General features: G+C 39.7%; 1 protein-coding gene across 1 annotated transcript; it reads right to left on the bottom strand.

The window, feature by feature from the left end:
• Nucleotides 1-2,399: 2,399 nt before the first annotated feature.
• Nucleotides 2,400-3,347, bottom strand: KLF14 (KLF transcription factor 14). Its single transcript, XM_012528735.2, has one exon. The coding sequence runs from the start codon at nucleotides 3,345-3,347 to the stop codon at nucleotides 2,400-2,402; it is 948 nt and encodes a 315-aa protein (XP_012384189.2).
• Nucleotides 3,348-20,026: the final 16,679 nt, after the last annotated feature.

The raw sequence follows: 20,026 nt of genomic DNA on the forward strand, positions 1-20,026 counted from the left end.
TTGGGAGGAATTAATTCTCTGCTAGTGAAAGACATGTTGCACTTAGGTTGTCAGAGGCCATCCCCAGACAAAGGGCCCCAAGTAAAAAGAACCCAAATAAGGACACTATTTGGGAGCTTGATAATTAAAAGTTATTTATCAAGGGTGGTTGGAAAAGCCAAACTTTCTTGAACACAATTCCAGAAGGGAGGGTGTTATCATCATTGGTCCACCTACACAATGCCAGATCATCTACTGAATCTCTGAGACAAAGGGATAATCACAGCCTTCATTGTGGCCCATAGTGCCCTCCTATCTAGCCCCAGCTGAGGAGACAAACAGCAAAGGGAAGACTCTTCCCGCCACCAGAAATCACCTCCACTATTGTGGACTTCCTCTTTTCATCTGTAACTCCTTATCAAGAAACACTGAACCTCTTCAGGATCACAGGCCATAGCATTTATGGCCTTTCCAAGGATCCCTTCCCCAGGTTCCCATCACTCACTCTCTTGAAGGTGCTGGAATGCCAGGACCAGAAAAATAATAGAATTGGCACTAAACAGATTAACTAGGTCAATAGACAGTCTTTCCTAAGATGCCACAGAGCCATTCCCACTTTAAATCTAGAAAAGGGCTTTTGGGTTAAACACAGCAGGCAAAGCGCTCAGCAGGGACCAAATAGTTGAGGGTACATAGACAAAAAAAGGAATAGGGAGGGAGGGAGAAAGGGATCCTGGTGGCAGGAAGGTCCTTTGACTAGGGACGAGGGGACAGGGAGTAGGATAACCAAGAGGGAGGGAAAAAGAGTCACTTAGAAATCCAGACACCTAAGTTCTAATCACAGCTCTTGCCAGCAATGCAGCATGTGACTTTGAACTTGTCTAGGCTTCTGTATTTTCATCTGCAAACCAGGGGGAAGCAGTTTGTTTAACCAAATAGATGCCTATGAGGTTAGGGCATCCTTCACAAGTGTGACTATCACAAGATATTCAGGAGGGGAAATCTTACCAGAGTAGGAAATGCCTTTCAGCTCCATCCACAACAAAAAGGTCACATGCATACACATATTCACACACACACACACACACACATACACACAGTGGTCGCTGATTACATCCATAGCAGCAGAGATACATATAGAAAAAATAAATACTAATGACACTCAATTTCTGCATGTGGAGGAAGTGGGTCCTGAGGGTGTAACTTGGAGGGACTCCAAGGGCAGAGGAGAGGGGTCGGGGGTCCTCTTATTTAATAAGAGTCTTCACTCTGCTCCTCCTTTCCCAAAGCCAGGGCAGCCTGCTCTTTGGAAGAAGCCAGTCTCCTACCTCCCACCACCTCCTCCTCCAACCACCAACTCACCTGTCTCAGAAACAAAAATGCACAGACCCAGAGGGAAATAAATAAACTTCTAGTTAGCCACTAAGAAATTAACAGAATCTACCACCCCTGAGATTACTTTTTGGGTGGGGCAGCTGGGACCACATGCCCCTATTTCCCTCAATAATATTAAAGGTTCTAAAAGGTCTTGTTTTGGACCTCTTCCACCCCACCCCACCCCCAAAGTTGCTTGGGTTTGCCCTCTGGGTGATGGGGAACTAATCTGGACCACTCTTTTCTTTCTTGGGCTTTTATGGTTGTTTCCAAATAGTTTAACCAATCTTATTGTGAGAGTGACCCAGGAAGTTACCAACCCAAGTAGGAACCCGAATGGGGAGAAGGGATACCATGGAAGTACAGGGTTCCATCCCATGCATCAGGATCTGCAAACAGACTCACAATACTCCCCAGACACCAAAAAGCATCTCCCAGCCATACATCCACATGGAGCTTACATGGCCTCTCCTAGCAGAGGTAGCTGAGGCAATTGGGGAGTGGCAGACAACAGTCTCCCATCAACCTGGGATCCCTGTTTAAAAGATACTAAAAATAAATTAGTAAACATTGCTGTTTACAGAAATAGAAATAATTTCTGTTTCCAAAGGCCTCTCACCATCCCAGTCCTGGGCATTTCCAAGACTGCGACCCTTGACCAAGGTCCACCCTGGTAGGGGTGTGTGTGAAATACCAGAGTCCTTTGAGACTGGGAGATCCCCAGGCACCTGAAAATTCCAGTTTCACATCTCTGGTTCCAGGGAGGGGAGAATCTTCAGGACCGGGGTTCATCCCTTCTCACCAGTTCCTGGGGGCTGTCTTGAGGCAACTCCCACCCCGGCTTTTACGATGATGTTTGCGTCGCAAGAATTCCCTCTATTTTCTGCCTCCCAGTCCCTCCCCAGGATCCAACGTGCCTGCCTGGACCCACTCTCAGAGCGGACGAACCAGTCTGTGCCTTGGCCTAATGACTCTGGGAAAGAGGGAAGGGCAGAGAGAAAGCAGGGACAACAGCCTTGAGGGGATGATCAACAGCAATGATTGTCCTACAGGCAGGTGGTGACGCTGGGCACCTGGCCGTCGCCGTTGCCATCCACCAGGCTCGTGGGTTGCGGAACAACGCGGGGAGTGCGACGGCGTCCCCTGTACTCGATCATGTCGGGGTGATAAGTTGGGTGGCGGCGGGCGTGCTTGGTCAGGTGGTCGCTCCGAGAGAACTGCTTGGGGCAGAGAGGGCAGGAGAAGCGCTTCTCGCCCGTGTGCGTCCTGTAGTGGCGGGCCAACTCGTCGGAGCGCGTGAACTTCTTGTCGCAGTCGAGCCAGTCGCAGGAGAACGGGCGCTCACCTGTGTGGGTCCGCTGGTGGGACTTGAGATGCGACGACTTGTAATAGGCTTTGGTGCAGCCCGGGAAGGGACAGCGGTGGCGCTTAGCAGCAGGTGTGACGGGCCGGCGTCGTGGGACCGGACCCGCCGCGGGGGCGGGGCCCGCGCCAGGGGCCCCAGCCGCGTCGGAGACCACGCTGAAGACGGCAGCAGCACCGCAGACCACAGCCGCGCGGGAAACTGCAGCCGCACCGAAGGACCGCGCCGGGCCCAAGACCGCGACCGCGCCGGAGGCCAGGGTCGCGTCGATGGCCGGGGCCGGGTCGGAGGAGCACGACGAGGAGAGCAGAGCTTCCCCCGAGTTTTCCCGAGAGCCGTCCCCCGAGCCGCCGCGCAAGTCAGCCAAGACGCTTGCAGCCAGCAGGTGGGGCGCAGCGCCTCCCGCGCCGGGGCTGAGGGCGGGGACCTGGGGGAGCGCGGGGACCGAAGCGGGTGCCGGTGGCCCCGGACCCGGCAGAGCGGACTCCAGCCGCGCCGCACCCACCTCCAAGCCGGCGGCTCCGCCCGCGCCCTCGGGGTCGGACCGGCGGCGGTGCACCACGGCGCCCGCGGAGATGGACACCAAGCACTCCGCGGCGAAGTAATCCAAGCACGCCACGGCTGCCGACATGCTGGGACCGCCCGGCAGCCGGCGAGCGCCGTCCGAGCGCTGCCGACCGCAGGGCAGAGAGTTCTCCGGGGCGTCCGTCCCGCAGCCTCGGCAGGAGAAGCAGGAGGCCCGGGTGCGCGCCGCCCGCCGCCCGCCGCCCGGAGCCCGCAGCCCGCCGCCGCCACCGCCGCCGCCGCCCGAGCCGAGCCCGCCCCGCCTGACGCGCCCCTGACGCACCGGAGCCCGCGGGGGCGGCGGGGACCCGCCCCGGCTTCGCAGGACACCCCTCGGAACGCGCGGCCCACCGGGCTAAGTAATCTTTAACAGCTTAAGAAATTATCTTGTCTTCGCTTTCTCGCTTCTGCTGGTGAGCCAGGTAATTTTAATAAAGGGAAAACTCCCCGATCGTAACTTCTGGGCAGCCTGCCGGTCTCGCCCCCCCTCGCCGGCTGGTCCTCCGCCAGCTGGGTGTCCGGCGGAGCCCGAGAAAGTTTTTTTTTTTAAGGGGAAAAATGCTAATACCTGAAATATCTTTCGATTCATAATTAAGATTGTTCGTTAAGTGGTCTTGAATTACATTTCGCTTCTGTCATCGCTCTCAACCCGAAATGAAAATATTCTAAAGTCTGCATCAAAAAAGTTTTCTCATTTAACAGTTGGCTGTTAATCCAGGGTCGGTAGCAATTCCCTAAATAGAACCACTACGTAGACATTAATTAATAGCGTTTTGAACCAGAAACATTTTTTAACCTTGATAAAGCAGAGAATCCTCCCATGGTTGAAATTGAAACTTAAAACCCTTTGAGTAACGATTTAACTATTCAACCAACGGAAGGAAAATGCATGTTCAAGCTGCATTAACCTGTCACAGGCATACAAACAAATTTCCACGGTGAAATATAAATTATAGACTAGCAGCAAGATAAACACATTAAAATGGACTCCCACAATTTCAATAAGAGAAAGTCACGTTTCCAATTAGGCAACGTCCTCTATTTTTCTTTTGAAAATAATTAAAAAATAAGGCAATGCAGAAAATCATATAGAATGCTAATATCGTGTTTTGTGGTTATGGAAGTTTTTCTTTCATATTATCAAATATGTGTACAATTTCTTTTCCATTTTTTCATTGCTTTCATTTTTCTTCTTTTCATTTAAAACATTTTTAAAACACAGGAAACAGGTTAATTTCTAAAAATAGTCAAATCACAGTTTGTGATATATACAAGTTTTACTTTCATATTATTGAATTATGTCCATTTTATCTGTAATTCATCAGTACTTCTCTTTTTTATTTTGAAAATATAAAAATATACACACACCACGGATAATATATATTCATGTACTAGAATAAGCAACTGTGAATATTTGTCATATTTGCTTCAGATTTTTTATTCATAAGAATTAAACATACAGAGTTGAATAACACTTTATTTCTCTCCTCAGTCCCATTCACCTTTCTCCAAACTCCTTGCTTCCCTAGGTAATCAGCATTATATAGTGTGTATTCTTCCAGCATTTATATCTTTATTACATTTGTGTATCTATGTTTATATATCTTACATTTTCTATATAAATGAAACAGCAATGTACATATCATTTGCAACTTGCTTTTTTCTCTCAATATGATTTTGAGAACTTCCATGCTGATACCTGTAGAATCTAGAATATTCATTTCAGCAGTTTTAGAATATTGTCAGCTTTATTATTTTAAGAAGATTACTTTCTAAATCAGTAATTATTCTAAAGTTCCTTGTCTCAACATTTTAGATAACCAATTGCCATTTAATCTACACATGTCAAAGAAAATCTCAGAGATAGCATTACCTTTATTAGTTTTTCTTTTAATTTTATTCATTAAAAATGTAAAGATATTAAAAATGCAGAGAAAATATTGTAAATATCCATGTACCCCTCTCATTTAATTAATAAATGTTAATATTTTGTCATATTTGCTTCAGATCTTTTTTTTTAATTGAGCTGTTCAATATTTCTGATAAAATTGAAGTCCCCCTGTGTACTCCTCCCTGATAACCATTCCTTACCCTCTTCCTCCTGGCAAATACTATCATGAATTTGGTATGCAACTTGCCAATCTAGGTTATTATACTTTTAAGCACATGGACCCATAAAAATATAGAATATTGCTTTGTATGATTTTGAAAATGTACACACATGGTGTTAGACTATATATATCATTCTGCAAATTGTTTTTTTCTTCATGATATGTTTTTATTCTTTCTCTCCAAGTTGATTAATATAAATCCAATTCATTCATGCTAATTGCTATATTGTAGATCCACGCATATGAATGTGCTATGTTTATCCTTTCCCCAGTTGAAGAACATTTAAGCTGCTGCCAGTTTTTTTTTATTACAGGCAATGCTGATATGAACATATGTGTACATATGTGAGAATTTCTCTGTGTATATACTTAAATGGGAATTGCTAAACTGCGCACACATTTTCAGATTTACTAGAGACTGCCAAATTGTTCTGCAATTTGCACACCCATAAGCAGTGTGAGAGAGTTCTTGTTTCCCTCCCATGACCTTCAACACTTTTTAGAGTTAAACTTTTCTTATCTCTGCCCATTTGATTTATTTTAAAAAACCCTCAATATCTCATTGTTTTATTTGAATTTTCCTCACTGCCAGTGAGGTATTACCTCATATATTTATTAGCTGTTGAGGTTTACTACTCTGTGATTTGATTTTTCAGAGCCTTTGCCCATTTTTCCAATGGGCTGTGTACTTTTTAAAACTAGGTTTTCTTCTTGATTTGTAGGAGTTCCATGTGTATAAACGTTAAATATATTGTCTCAGTCTATGGCTCCTTTTTTAACTACCTTTGATGTCTTTTGTACTCTAGAAAAAATTAAATGTAGTCCTGTTCACTGATCCCTTTCTTGAGAGTTTGCATCTTTTGTGTCATATTAAAGAAATCTTTCCATGTTTGATATCATGCAGATAACCTCCTAAGTTGTTGTTTTTTTCCTTAAGGTTTTAAAGTTTTGCTTTCCACATTTGTGAAAATAATCCATCTGGAGCTTATTTTTTTGTATGGTGTAAAGTAGGAATTTAATTGTACCCCCCACCACACCCATGGAAAGCTTATTGTCTTGACCTAATTTATTGAATAGTCCTTCATTTTCCTATTGAAGTAATGCCACCCTGATCGTTAATTAAATTTCCATATATTCATGAATATGTTTCTAGTTTGTCCCTTCCACTGATCAAACCAAGTCTGCGCCAATACCACACTGTTTTAATCACTATGGCTTTATTATAAGTGTTGACCCCTGGAAAGGCATGCCCCTCCCTCTGTTCATTTTAAAAATTACACTGTCTTTTTTGGACTTATTCTCTTCCATATTCATTTTAGTATCAGTTTGTCAAGTTGCATTAAAAAACTTTTTTGGGATTGTGCTGAGTTAAAGGTATAGGTTAATTTTGAGAAATATGGCATTTTTATGAAATTGAGTCACTCTATACATTGATATTATTCTGATTCTTTAATAATCTTCAATAACATAATTTTGTATACAAAAATTTTACACCTCTTTTTGTAAGATTTGTTCCTAGGTAGTTTATGGCTTTTGTTGCTTTTATAAGTAGGATCCTTTTTTGATTAAAAGTTTAAGTGGTTATTACTGCTGTTTGGAAATGCTTCTGGTTTTGGAATACTGATCTAGTTTTAGCCAACCTACTGAACATAGTTAATTTGCAGTCTCTGGTATTTTTATGTAAATAATCACATTATGTGTAAATAACATTCCTGACACCTCTCCCCCATTTCTTACCTCATTGGATTGGATAGGACCTCCCGTGTACCATCATATAGTAAGGATGAGTGCAAGCATTTTTTTAATATTTCTAACTCATTGCGAATGCTTCTAATGTGTCATTATTACTAATGATATTTGTTGTAAGTTTTGGTACTTTTACCAAGTTAATGTAATTGCTGTCTGTCCCGGTTGTGCTTATGATAGGAATATTTAACACCATGAAATCAATATTGAATTGTATCAAATGCTTTTTCTCCAACTGCTGAGATGGTTTTGTATGGTATGGTTTTGTTTTGATATAGTAATGTAATGGGTAACACTGATAAATGTGGACCTAGCCTTGCATTCCTGAGATAAACCCTACTTTGCTGTTATGTACTATTGTTGTGTTGGTTTTTTTTTTTTAATACACTGCTTCATGCATTTAAAAAAAAAATTTAGCATCTATTTCAAAAGTGATATTGACTTATTTTCTTTTTTCTTGCACTGACTTTGTCTAGGCTTGGTATCAGTGTTATTCTATCCTGATAAAATACATTTGGAAGTTTTCCTCTTTTGTCTGTTTTCTGTTACAGTTTGCATGAAATAGGTATTATCTGTTCCTTGAATGTTTGATAAGGCATCTGTAAAACCATCATGATTTGGAAATTCAGCTCAATTTCTCTAATGGTTATTGGTAATTATTTGGGTTTTTAATTTTTTTCTTTTATAAAATATTTTTTATTAGAGAAGTTGTGAACTTACAAAACAATCATGCACATATGTAGAATTCTCATGTAACACCCTTCCACCAACACAATACATTGTTGTGGAACATTTATTATAAATTATGAGATAATATCAGACTATTACTACCAACTATGGTCTATTGAGTACATTTGGTATATTTTCCCCATACTCCCCTATTATTAACACAGTATATCTTTGACATTGATGCAAGAATATTACAATGTAGCTGTGAACTATAGTCCGGAGTTTACATTAATTGTGTTTTCCCCATGCTTCTCCACATTCCTACTACCTTGCAACAGTGATGTACATTTATTCTCGTTCATTGAAGGACATTCTTGTATTTGTATTATTAACCACAATTCTCATCCACCTATGTAATTTTTTCTTGAGTCAATTTTGGTAATTCACATTTTCCCCCAAAATATGAGATACTGCATTTAAGCCTTCACAAATTTTGGCATATAGTTTATGGTAGTCTCTTATTTTTAAAATCTCTAGTGTATTTATTGTTATGTACCACTTTTTGTACCTTTTACTGTATATTTGTGAATTCTCTATTTTTCTTTTTTGTCTTAACATTGGTTTGTCTATATTATTAGTTTTTTCAAATAGCCAGATTTTGTTAATATCTGTTTCTTTGAAAATATCTATTTGGTTAATTTCTGTATTTATTTTATTAATCCCTTACTTATACTTCTGTTAGTATAGCATGTTATCCCTTTTATATTTTAAAACTTCTCAAGTTAAATACTTAATACTTTCTTATTTTCTAATATATAATTTAGGGCTATAAATTTCCCTTGAAGGAAAATTTCCTTTGCTTAATCTGCATCCCACAAGTTTTCAAAATAGTACCTTAATTGTCATTCAGCCCTAAGTATTTCATAATTCTACTGTGATTTCTTAAACTGCTAAATTTTCAGAAAGGTGTTTTTCCCTAAATAAGGGGAAAAGTTTTCTTACCAACAGTGCAGAAAAGGAAGTATGTACTTTTGTATAGCTGATCACCTAAGGGAAGCTCTTTCTGAAAATGAAGGTGCATCTGTAAGGGCAAGTGGTGATTTTTAACCAATGTTTTTTCCTAGAGAGAGTTCTACCGTAGTGTTGACATATGGTTTTGGGCATTTCATTCATTCAACAAATTCTCGTTGATGACCTTCTATGTACCAGCCATTCTTCTAGGCACCAAGAGTAACATCAGTGAACAAAGTACATCAAAACCCCATATCTGCATGGAGTGTACATTCTATTGTAGGTATTTGCTTGTGTTTTCTTAATTTTTCATGCTGTTGCAAATTATCTTGATGGTCCTCTTGAATTTTGGAAAAGACGTGTATGAGGAACTTGGGTTTGGAATGCTCATTCTGGTTTGGGGCGCTTGAAAGAGCTCCTCAGGTTCCAGTGAAAGACACTCAGGCCTGGCTACTGATAAGAACCTCCAACTCTACTTCTTTGAGACTTCTCTGGCTGAGAATAAGCAGAATTGGAGGAAATTGCCAAGGAGATGCCTTTGTACATAAGTAGTTTCTCTGGGAAAGGGAGGGGGTATTTTCTTATTATTTGTTGTATCTTCTTGGTATCAAGGAAATTCACTTAATAAAGGGAGAGGCTCAGTTTTTCAAGTTGGTGAGAGGACATTTGGAGTTTCTATACTGATGGTAATATATAACTTGAGCTTTTCTGTAACCAGTGCACATTGTATAATATCTCAGGTGCTGGCTCTGGAAATGTAATTGAGGATTATTTGAAATGTGAAGTAGAATCAGGTTAACTTTTCAACCTAATGTATACTGTGGCCTTGAAGTAAATGTTATTGAAATAATGTCTCTCCCAGACTCATTTAGACGCTTCTAGGAGCAACATCAATGGGACATTTATGATGATTTTGAGAGGCTAAACTGTCCAGTTCTTTGGTCATAAGTGGTTCAGAATAGTAGGCATTCTATAAGTATACATAGAATAAATGAATAGGAATGTATAAACTGACTGTTCAGTAATGACTGAGTCATTTCAATTTCAAATAGATATTGACATTCTCAGGTATATTGCAAACCTGCTTGCTTCTGTGCCTGTCTCCTCCCCACCTCCTGACAAAGGCTAGTCCATTCTCATGAGTTCTAGCCATAATACCTCTTGCTTTCACAAGATCCATAATCCATAATACATGTTCCTCTCTCCAGCACTATCTGTCTCCCCTTCTCTACAGAATAATTTCAATCACCATTCAATAATGGACTAATAGCTCCAATTTAAAAAATCTCTTCCCCTCTTGACTCTCCATTCTCCTCTAGCTTCTGCCATATAGCCATATTCCCTTCAAAGCCAAGTTTCTCAAAACTAAACATATTGCCCACAACTTCCTTACCCTCACATATTATTAAACTCACTCCAATATTTAGTCTTCACCTTCATACAGAACTTCTTGTTGAGATAATCATTGATCTCCAGGTTGCTAAACCCAAATGTCAGGTTTCCAGAACTTTCAGTGGAGCTTTCCTTGAATCACTCTTATTTTGGTTTCCATGAGACTACATTCCGTGGTGCTTTCTCTCATCTAACCGCTCCTTTTCAGTCTTAATTGTCCACTTCTCCATTCCCTTTCCCCCCTTTACACACCCTCTAAGATTGAAAGTTCTCCAGAACTATTCTAGGCCATCTTTTCTCCATTCTACCCACTAGGTCATTTTGAACAATTTCCATAGTTTATTTACATAATTTAAATACAGCTATATACCGACAACCTAGAAAATCATAATCTTTAGTCCATGTCTCTCTTCCAGAGATATCTGGTATTCTTATAACCATCTGACCATTGGATAACCTCCAACCCTCCTGGGATATCTCATAGATGCCTCAAACTTAAAATATTCAAAAGCTGAATTCTTGGTCATTAGCCCCAAATCTGCTACTCTTCCATTCATCCCTGTCTCATTAAATAGCACTTCTATCCATCATGTTCCTCAAGCTAGGAAATTTGGGTTATTCTTGACACCTCCCTCTCCATCAGCCTCCACATTTAATTCATCTTCAAGTTTGGTTAATTCTGCCTTCATTTTTCTCATTTTCCCTGCCAATACCCTATTTGAAACCACTATGATCTCTTGGTTGGACTACTGTAATAATGATTCCCCTCCACTGTGTCCTCTGCTTTCACTCTTGTCCTGCATGAGTCTCTTCCCCAGATAGCTGCTATGTGGTAAAAGTCACCCAAAGCTTCCAATTGCAGTTAAGATAAAAATCCAAAGTGGCCAACAACCATTTGTCTCCTGGCTCCCCTTACACCTAATCTCCCACTGAACTGCTCATTCTCTTCCAGCTATTATACATCAGTCTTTGAAAACACCAGTTTTTTTGGATGCTTAAGCTTCAGAATATTTGTACATGCAGTTCCCTCATCCTGGGCTCTTCTTTCCTAAATAACACCTAGGCACTCTTCACTCTCAATTTACAGGTCACTTCCTCACTGACTCCTGAAACCTCTGATCTAAACTGTTCTTTCTGTTATACAAGCATTCATTTATTTAACAAATATTTTGGGGGTGCCCATTCTCCACCTTACATAATCTGAGGCACTGGACATAGAGCAGATTAAAAAAATCACTTTGCCCTGATAGGACTTATATTCTAGTATGGGAGACTGATAAAAGCAAATAAGTACATAAAAACATAAAATTTCAGATAGTGATAAATGCTCCAGAGGAAAAAAAGAGATAGTGAGTTCTGTAAAGGGATATTATTTTATGTAGGATGCTCAGGTAAGGCCATTCTGATGAGGTGAACTCAAAGGAGTGAGTCTTACAGTAATCTGAGAGAGAAAGAAACCATGCAAAAGTCTTGAGGCAGGAGTGTTCTTGGCATGTTGGGGTGCTTGCAGTGAAGAGGCTTGTATGAGTGTATAGCTGCTCTAACATTATCACAAATGTGGTGGCTTGAAACAGTAGAAATTTATCATCTTTCAGTTCTACAGGTCGTAAGTCTGAAATGGGTGTCATTGGGCTAAAATCAAGGTGTCAGCAGGGATGTATTTCCTTCTGGAGTCCCTAGAACTTGCTTTCTTCCAGGCCACCCACATGCCTTAGCTTTTGAACCCCTTCTTCCAGCAATGGTGAGTCAAGTCCTTCTCTTACTCATATCACTTTGACACTAATTCTTCTGCTACCCTCTTCCACGTTTAAGGACACTGTGATTGCATTAAGTTAATATGGGTAACCCAAGACAATCTCCCTGTTTTAAGGTCAGCTGATCAGCAACCTTAAATCCATCTGCTATCTTAATTCCTTTTTGCCATGGAACATAATAGCTTCACAGGTTCTGGGGATTAGGAGAACATTTTTGGGTGACTGTGATTCTGCCGACTACCTGAGGCAGGGTGCATGGTAAAAGATGAAGGAGTTGAGGGATTTGAGATGGGCAGTCTTTGGGAGGATTTTGAGCAGAGGAGCAGCATGAGCTGAATTACTTTTTAGAGGTTCACTCTGGATGCTGTGTGGTGGATAGACTATTGTGGGGGCAGGAGTGGGAGCAGGAGACCAATTCATTGCCATTGCAGAAATCGAAGCCAGAGATGATGGATTAGATCAGAAGCATCAGATGCTGGATGTCTTTTGAAGTTAGAGTGAGGAATATTTGCTAATGTTAGATGTACGGTTTAAGAGAAGGAAAGGACTCAACAGTGACTCCGAGGATTTCAGCCCGGTAACTGAACAAATATACTTTCTGTTTTAAAATGTGGAAGACTATTTTTTTTTAAAGATTTATTTATTTATTTTATTTATCCCCCTTTTTCTCCCCCACCCTGTTATTTTTACTGTGTCTATTTGCTGTGTGATCTCTTTTTGTCTTCTCATCTTTCCCCTCTAGAATTTCCCAGGATTCCATCCTGGGGACCTCTGATGTAGAGAGAGGTTCCCTGTCAATTGAGCCACCTCAGTTCCTGGTCTCTGCTGTGCTTCACCTTGACTCTCCCCTTTGTCTCTCTTTTTTTGTTGTTGTTGTGTCATTATCTTGCTGCGTGACTCACTTGCAAGGGCACTGGTAAGATTCCTCTTCTTCTTTTTCACCAGGAGGCCCCAGGGATTGAACCCAGGTCCTCCTGTATGGTAGGTGGAAGCCCTATCACTTGAGTCACATCTGCTTCCCAGGAAGACTTTAGAAGAAGCAGGATATGGGAGGTAAAATTGGGAGTTTGACTTTGGAGACTTTGAAATGCCTTTTAGATATCCAAGTGGAGATGCAGATTAGGCAGTGATCTAATCTGATGCTTTTGTAGTTTGAAGTCTGGCCTACATCCCTGGCTGAGCAAAAAGATAAAAGGATGTTTTAAAAAGCTATAGATTTTTATGTGTGTATTTCTGGAGGACAGGAATTATAACACTTGGTAGAGTTTCTCTAAGTGCCATATGTAATTATTTATTTAATAATGTTTAGTATAATGATAAGACATTATCTAAGTATTAATTAAAGCTAATAGTTTCATCTTTATTTTTCTTTTTTTCTTTCTTTCTTCCTTTTTTTTTTTGCTTTATCAGGCCAGGGATTGAACCCAGGACCTCACACATGGGAAGCTGGCGCTCACCCACTGAGACATATTGGCTCCCCAAAGTTGGTTTTTTCATTTGTTTGCTTTTTTATTTTTTTAAGGAGGCACCAGGAACTGAACCCAGGACCTCCCATGTGGGAAGTAGGTGCTCAACCACTTGAGCCACATCTGTTCTCCATAGTTTTAGTTTTAATAATAAAATGTTTACTATCAAATAAGATCTAATATGTGAGATCCAGGTTCAATTATTGATAAAATTCCTATATTTCTAGCTGCCAGGTTTCCTTTAGATCCAGTCAAACTTCTCTGATGCTACATTTAGACCTGCGCTAATTTGTAAGTCTAAGTGAACTAACTATACATTACGCTATGCAAAACAGGCAAGCCACTTGTAAAGAGACTGAATGCAAAGGCCCAACTGAAATATCTGTATTTCTAAGGGAAAAAAGAAAAGTGAATGATATGAGATTCTAAAGTATAATAGCCCAATAGTTCAGCAACATATGTGGTGACTTGGGAGTCTAGCAAGATCTGATTCAAATCTCAGTACAAGGGAAGCAGATGTGGCTTGGGATAGTGCTTCAGCCTACCAAATAGGAGGTCCAGGGTTTGATACCCAGGGCCTCCTGGCCCATGTGGCAAGCTGGCCCACGTGGAGTGGTGTTGAGTGCAAGGAGTGCCGCCCCACGCAGGAGTGCCCCTCACTCAAGGAGTGGCCCCCGTGCAAGGAGTGCTGCCCCGCGCAGGAGTGCAGCCTGCTCAGGAGTGGTGCCACCCACTCAGAGAGCTGACGCAGCAAGATGATGCAACAAAAAGAGATACTGAGAAGAGACAATATAAGACGCAACAAACTAGGGAGCTGAGGTGATGCAAGAGAATGATCGCCTCTCTACCACTCTGGAAGGTACCAGGATGGATTCCCAGAGCCACCTAATGAGACTACAACAGACAGAAGAATGCACAGTGAGTGGACACAGAGAACAGATGGGGAGGAGAATGGGAAGAGAAAACAACAACAACAACATATATATATATATATATAAAATTCTAGCACAAGGCATAGGATTCTCTCCTTTCCCATGGAGGGAATGTAAATTGATGCAGCAATTTGACAATAATTTGTAAAGACAATGATGTGTATATCCTGTAACTTAGAGTATAAATTTTGGTATATAGTTTAGAGTAACTCTTGCACTTGAACCCTAGGAGACATCTACAAATAAATTCAATGCAGCATTTACTGAATTTTTGAAGCAATCTAAATATTTATAAAAATGCAAGGCAAGACTGTACAGTAATAAAAACAAATGAGCCAGAACTAGCTAGATCAAGGATAAATGTTTTCTGCTCAGGAGATAGAGCAGAAAAAGAAAAAAGATTTTAGCATAATGTGTCCAATATGACAACATTTAGACAAAGCTTAAATACATGAGAATTATTGCTATATTACTCAAGAGAGCATTTTATAATTCTTAACAGCAGAAACTCTATAGCCAGATAAGCTATGTGACCTTAAGTTACTTTTCCTCATTTATTAAAAATGGGATAATAATAGTACCAACTTCATTGCGGTGTAGTCAGAACTAAACTCTTTAATATATGTAGTGTGATTAGACCACACACAGGTATATAGTAAACAATATATTAGTTACTATATATTGCTTATAGCTACATAAAAATATTGTACATTAATGGAAGTGCTAAACACCAAATTTATCTCTGGTGTGGAAGGAAAGAGAATGGGATTTCACCTGATTCTGAGGTGTTTTATATATTTTTTAAAAATCTGAAGCCCATATGCTTACCATATATCCAGGAATATACTCCTAGGTATTTAGTCAAATGAGTTGAAAACTTATATTCACACAAATATCTGTACATGAATGTTAACAACAGTTTATTCATAATTGTCAAAAACTAGAAATAGACAAGAGTCCTTCAATAGGTAGATGGATGGACAAACTGTGGTGCATTTGTTAAATGGAATATAATTCAATGACAAAAGAAATGAGTTACCAAACCATGAAAGGACATGGAGGCTGTATACTTTGTGCACGATTGTTCTCTAAATCCACAAGTTCTCTAATAAAATATATATTTAAAAACATGGAGGGAAGCGGATTTGGCCCAATGGATAGGGCGTCCGCCTACCACATGGGAGGTCCAAGATTCAAACTCCGGGCCTCCTGACCCGTGTGGTGAGCTGGCCCATACACAGAGCTGATGAGCAAGGAGTGCCTTGCCACACAGGGGTGTCCCCGGTGTAGGGGGGCCCCACGCACAAGGAGTGCACCCAGTAAGGAGAGCCACCCAGCACAAAAAAAGTGCAGCCTGCCCAGGAATGGTGCCGCACACATGGAGAGCTGACACAGCAAGATGACACAACAAAGAGACACAGGTTCTGGGTGCTGCTGACAAGAATACAAGAGGACACAGAAGTACACACAGCGAATGGACACAGAGAGCAGACAACTGGCGGGGGGTGGGAGGAGAGAGAAATAAAAAGAAATCTTAAAAAATAAAATAAATAAAAATGTGGAAGCTTTTTGCTAAGTGAAGAAGCCTGTCTGAAAAAGACTACACACACCATATAATTCCAACTATATCACATTCTGGAAAAAGCAAAACAATAGATACAGCAAAAAAAGATTAGTGTTGCTAGGAGTTTCAGGAGATGAGGAGCAAAGCTGGAGCATAGGGGATTTTTAGCTATTCTTTTGAGACTGTAATGGTGGATACATGGCATTATGCATTTGGCAAAACTCATAGAACTGTACAATATAAAGAGTATGGGAATCCTGTATGGGGTGCATGATTGTTTTGTTAATCACAACTTACCAAAAAAAAAAAAGTGAACACTAATGTAAACTGTGAACTTTAGTTGATAAAATGTATTAGTATTGGTTCATCAATAGTAACAAATGTGCTTCACTAATGGGAGATGTTAACAAGAGGGAAACCATAGGCAGTGAGAAGATACATGGAAACTTTGTACTTGCAGCTCAATTAGTCTATTAATTAAAAAAGAAAAAAGAAAAAATGAAGTATGTATGGAAAAATGATAAGATTTTTCAATATGGATGGTAGGTACACTGCTATTTGTTATTCTCTGTATTTTTCTATGTGTGTGAAGTATTTTATTTATTTTTTTAAATCCCAGTACAGAGCTTGCAACATTAGGGCTCAAGAAATATTTGTTAAATGAATTAACAATTAAGAAGTTGCCTGGCCTGGGGAAGCAGTCATAAGATTTTTACATTTGGATTTCCCTGATATTCTGCTGTCGAGACCCCAAGGAGGAGAGCAATGGGGCATGTTGGCCATTAGGAGGGAAAGTTTCTCTTCAGCAACAGTCGATTCAGGGAGACAATGGAGCAGGGCTTTCAGGGTTCTGAAGGAAAATTATTTTGAACTTAGAATTCTATACCCAGGTGAGCACATCATTCAAGTGTGAGAACAAAATACACTTTAAGAAACGTAAGGGCTCAGAAATACCATTCAAGCACTCTCTCTGAAAGAACAACCAAACAATGGATTCCATAAAAATGATGAGTCAAAGAGGAAGATATGAAAGCAATTCTGGTGACAAAACCCAGTGAAATTTGTGGTGAAATTTAAAAACAATTATTGAATGAGGAGAAATTGAGAGAGAGAGAGAGATTGAGAAAGATCAAGAGAGAAAATTACAATATGGAATTAAATCCCAGATGATTTTTACTTGGGAGGGGCAGGGAGCAAAGGAGAAAAGGTAAAAACATGAAAAGTTTCTTGATTTGTTTGGAGAGAAGCTAGTTAAATTGAATAATTGAAGGTGTTGATTTTATAAAATAAGTGTAAATATGTGCTTAAACATTAGAAAATAACCACTGGAAAATTGAAAAAGAATATAATTTCCTAACCACTGAAAGAAAAAAAGATGAAATAAAAACTTCATCGGTTCAACAAGTGGGGAAAAAAGAAAAAAAGGGGGAAAACAAAGCAAAGGTTGGTAAATAGAACACACAGTTGATGCATGAATTAGTCCAAAATGTCAATAAATGTAGTAAATGTGAATGCATTAAAAGGACAGAGCCTTTCAGATTGGAGTTTAAAAAGGAAAAAGACAAAACAAAAATCCTAAAGAGCTTTATGTTGTCTACCTGAAAATGACCCAGGATTTAAGAATTAAGGAATAAAAACAGATATACTACATAAATGTTTTTTAAAAAAATTAATATGTCAAGTAGAAAAAAAAAGGGATATGGAATATTTGATTGACATTAAAAAGAAGCTTTATACTCAAGAAAGAATGGGTATTTATTCTTCTTAATTACATGGAATATTTACAAAGAAAACTTTAATAGATTCTAAAAAGTGAAAATTATACAATCTATGTTCACTGCCTATATGGGTAAAATTACTTTTAACACCAAAAATATATTGTTTGAGAGAAGATAAAGTTCAATCTCTTCCACAAACAATATGAAAATCAAATTCTAAGTGAAATAGAGACCTAAGCATAAAAAATAAAATTAAAAGTACTGAGATAATCATCTCATTAGATGTAGAAAAATATTTGACAAAATTCATCCATTCATTATTAAAAACTTTCAGAAAACCAAGGCTAGAAAGGAACTTTCTTAATCTGATAAAGGGCATCTTAAAAAAAACCCCACAAAACCCTACATTACACTTAATGGTGAAAGACTGAATGCTTTTCCCCTAAGATTGCAAACAAGCCAAAGATGTCCCACTTCTATTCCACATTGTGTTGGAGATCAGTCAGTGCAATAAGGCAAGATAAGGCACACAGTTTGTAAAGGAAGAAATAAAACTGTCTCTGTCCTTAGACATGATTGTCAATTTAGAAAGTCCAAGGAATCTACCAAAAAGTTACTAGAACAAGGAAATAATTTTAGTAATATTGCAGGATTCAAGGTCAACATATAAAAATCAATAGCATTGGGAAGCCACTGTGGCTCAACTAGTTGGGCTCCTGTCTACCATATGGGAGGCCCTGGGTTCAGTCCCAGGGCCTCCTTGTGTAGGCAAGCTAGCCCGTGTGCCACAGAGAGCTGCAGCAAAGGGAGACAAGTAGATACAGAAAAAACTTGCAGCAAATGGACACAGAAGAAGAGACATCAAAGAATGGAACAGGTGGCAGACTTGGCCCAGTGGTTAGGGCATCCATCTACCACATGGGAGGTCAGCAGTTCAAACCCTGGGCCTCCTTGATCCATGTGGAGCTGGCCCATGCACAGCGCTGATGTGCGCAAGGAGTGCCCTGCCACGCAGGGGTGTCCCCCGCTTAGGGGAGCCCCACGCACAAGGAGTGCGCCCTGTAAGAAGAGCCACCCAGTGCGAAAGAAAGTGCAGTCTGCCCAGGAATGGTGCCGCACACACAGAGAGCTGACACAACAAGATGATGCAACAAAAAGAAACACAGATTCCTGTGCCACTGACAACAACAGAAGCGGACAAAGAAGAAGACACAGCAAATAGACACAGAGAACAGGCAACCAGGGTGGGGGGGGGGGAGGAGAAATAAATAAATAAATCTAAAAAAAAAAAAAAAGAACAAGCGGCAAGGGGGGGGGATGAATGAATGAATAAACAAATAAATAAATAAAATCAATAGCATTTCTATATACCAACAATGAACAGCTGAAAACCAAAATTTAAAAACAATACTATTTGCCACTCAAAACAATACCATTTAGCACCAAAACCATGAAATATTTTATGTATATTTAACAAAATACGGGAATGACCAATGTCCTTAAAACTGTAACACTGATGAAAGACAGCAAATAACTAAATAAATGGAGAGATATACTATATCTCTGGACTGGAAGACTCAGTAATATGAAGATGTCAAATTTCCCCAAATTAAAGTAAAACTTCAGTGCAATCCTAATCAAAATTCAAGGAGGATTATGATTTTCAAGGAAAACCACAAGCTATTCTAAAATTGATATAGAAAGATAAAGGAAGCAGAACAGCCTAAACAATTTTGGAGAAGAACAACAAAGTTGGAAGACTCATGCAACCTGATTTTAGGACTTATAAACGATTATGGCCATGTGTTATTGGCAAAAGGATAGACACATAGATTGATGTAACCAAAGAGAGATTCCAGAAATAGACCCACAAAAATACGGCTAAATGATTTTTGACAAATGTACAAACACAGTTCAATGGAGAAAGATAGTCTTTTCAACAAATGGTGCTTGAACAATTTGACATCCATATGCAAAAATGCAAACTTCAATTCATACTTTGTACCTTATACTAAATTAAATCAAAATGGTCACAGACCTAAATATAAAATCCAAAAGTACAAAACTTCTAGAATACAAACATAGGAAAAAACTCTTTGTGACCTTGGGTTAGACAAAGATTTTTCAGATGTGATACCAAAAGCATGAACTATGACAGAAAAAAAATTGTAAATTGAACTTCATCAAAATTAAAATTTTCTCCCCCAAAAAATTCTGTTAAAAGAATGAGGAGACAGGCTATAGACTAGGAGAAACTATTTGCAATTGCATATCTGGCAAAGGAATTGTATTGAAAAAACAGAACTTTCAAACCTCAGTGCTAGAAAATAACCCAATTTGAAAAGGAGACAAAGGATTTGAACAGACACTTCACCAAAGAAAA

Source organism: Dasypus novemcinctus, chromosome 5 (genome assembly GCF_030445035.2).
Source record: "Dasypus novemcinctus isolate mDasNov1 chromosome 5, mDasNov1.1.hap2, whole genome shotgun sequence".
Lineage (NCBI taxonomy): Eukaryota > Metazoa > Chordata > Mammalia > Cingulata > Dasypodidae > Dasypus > Dasypus novemcinctus.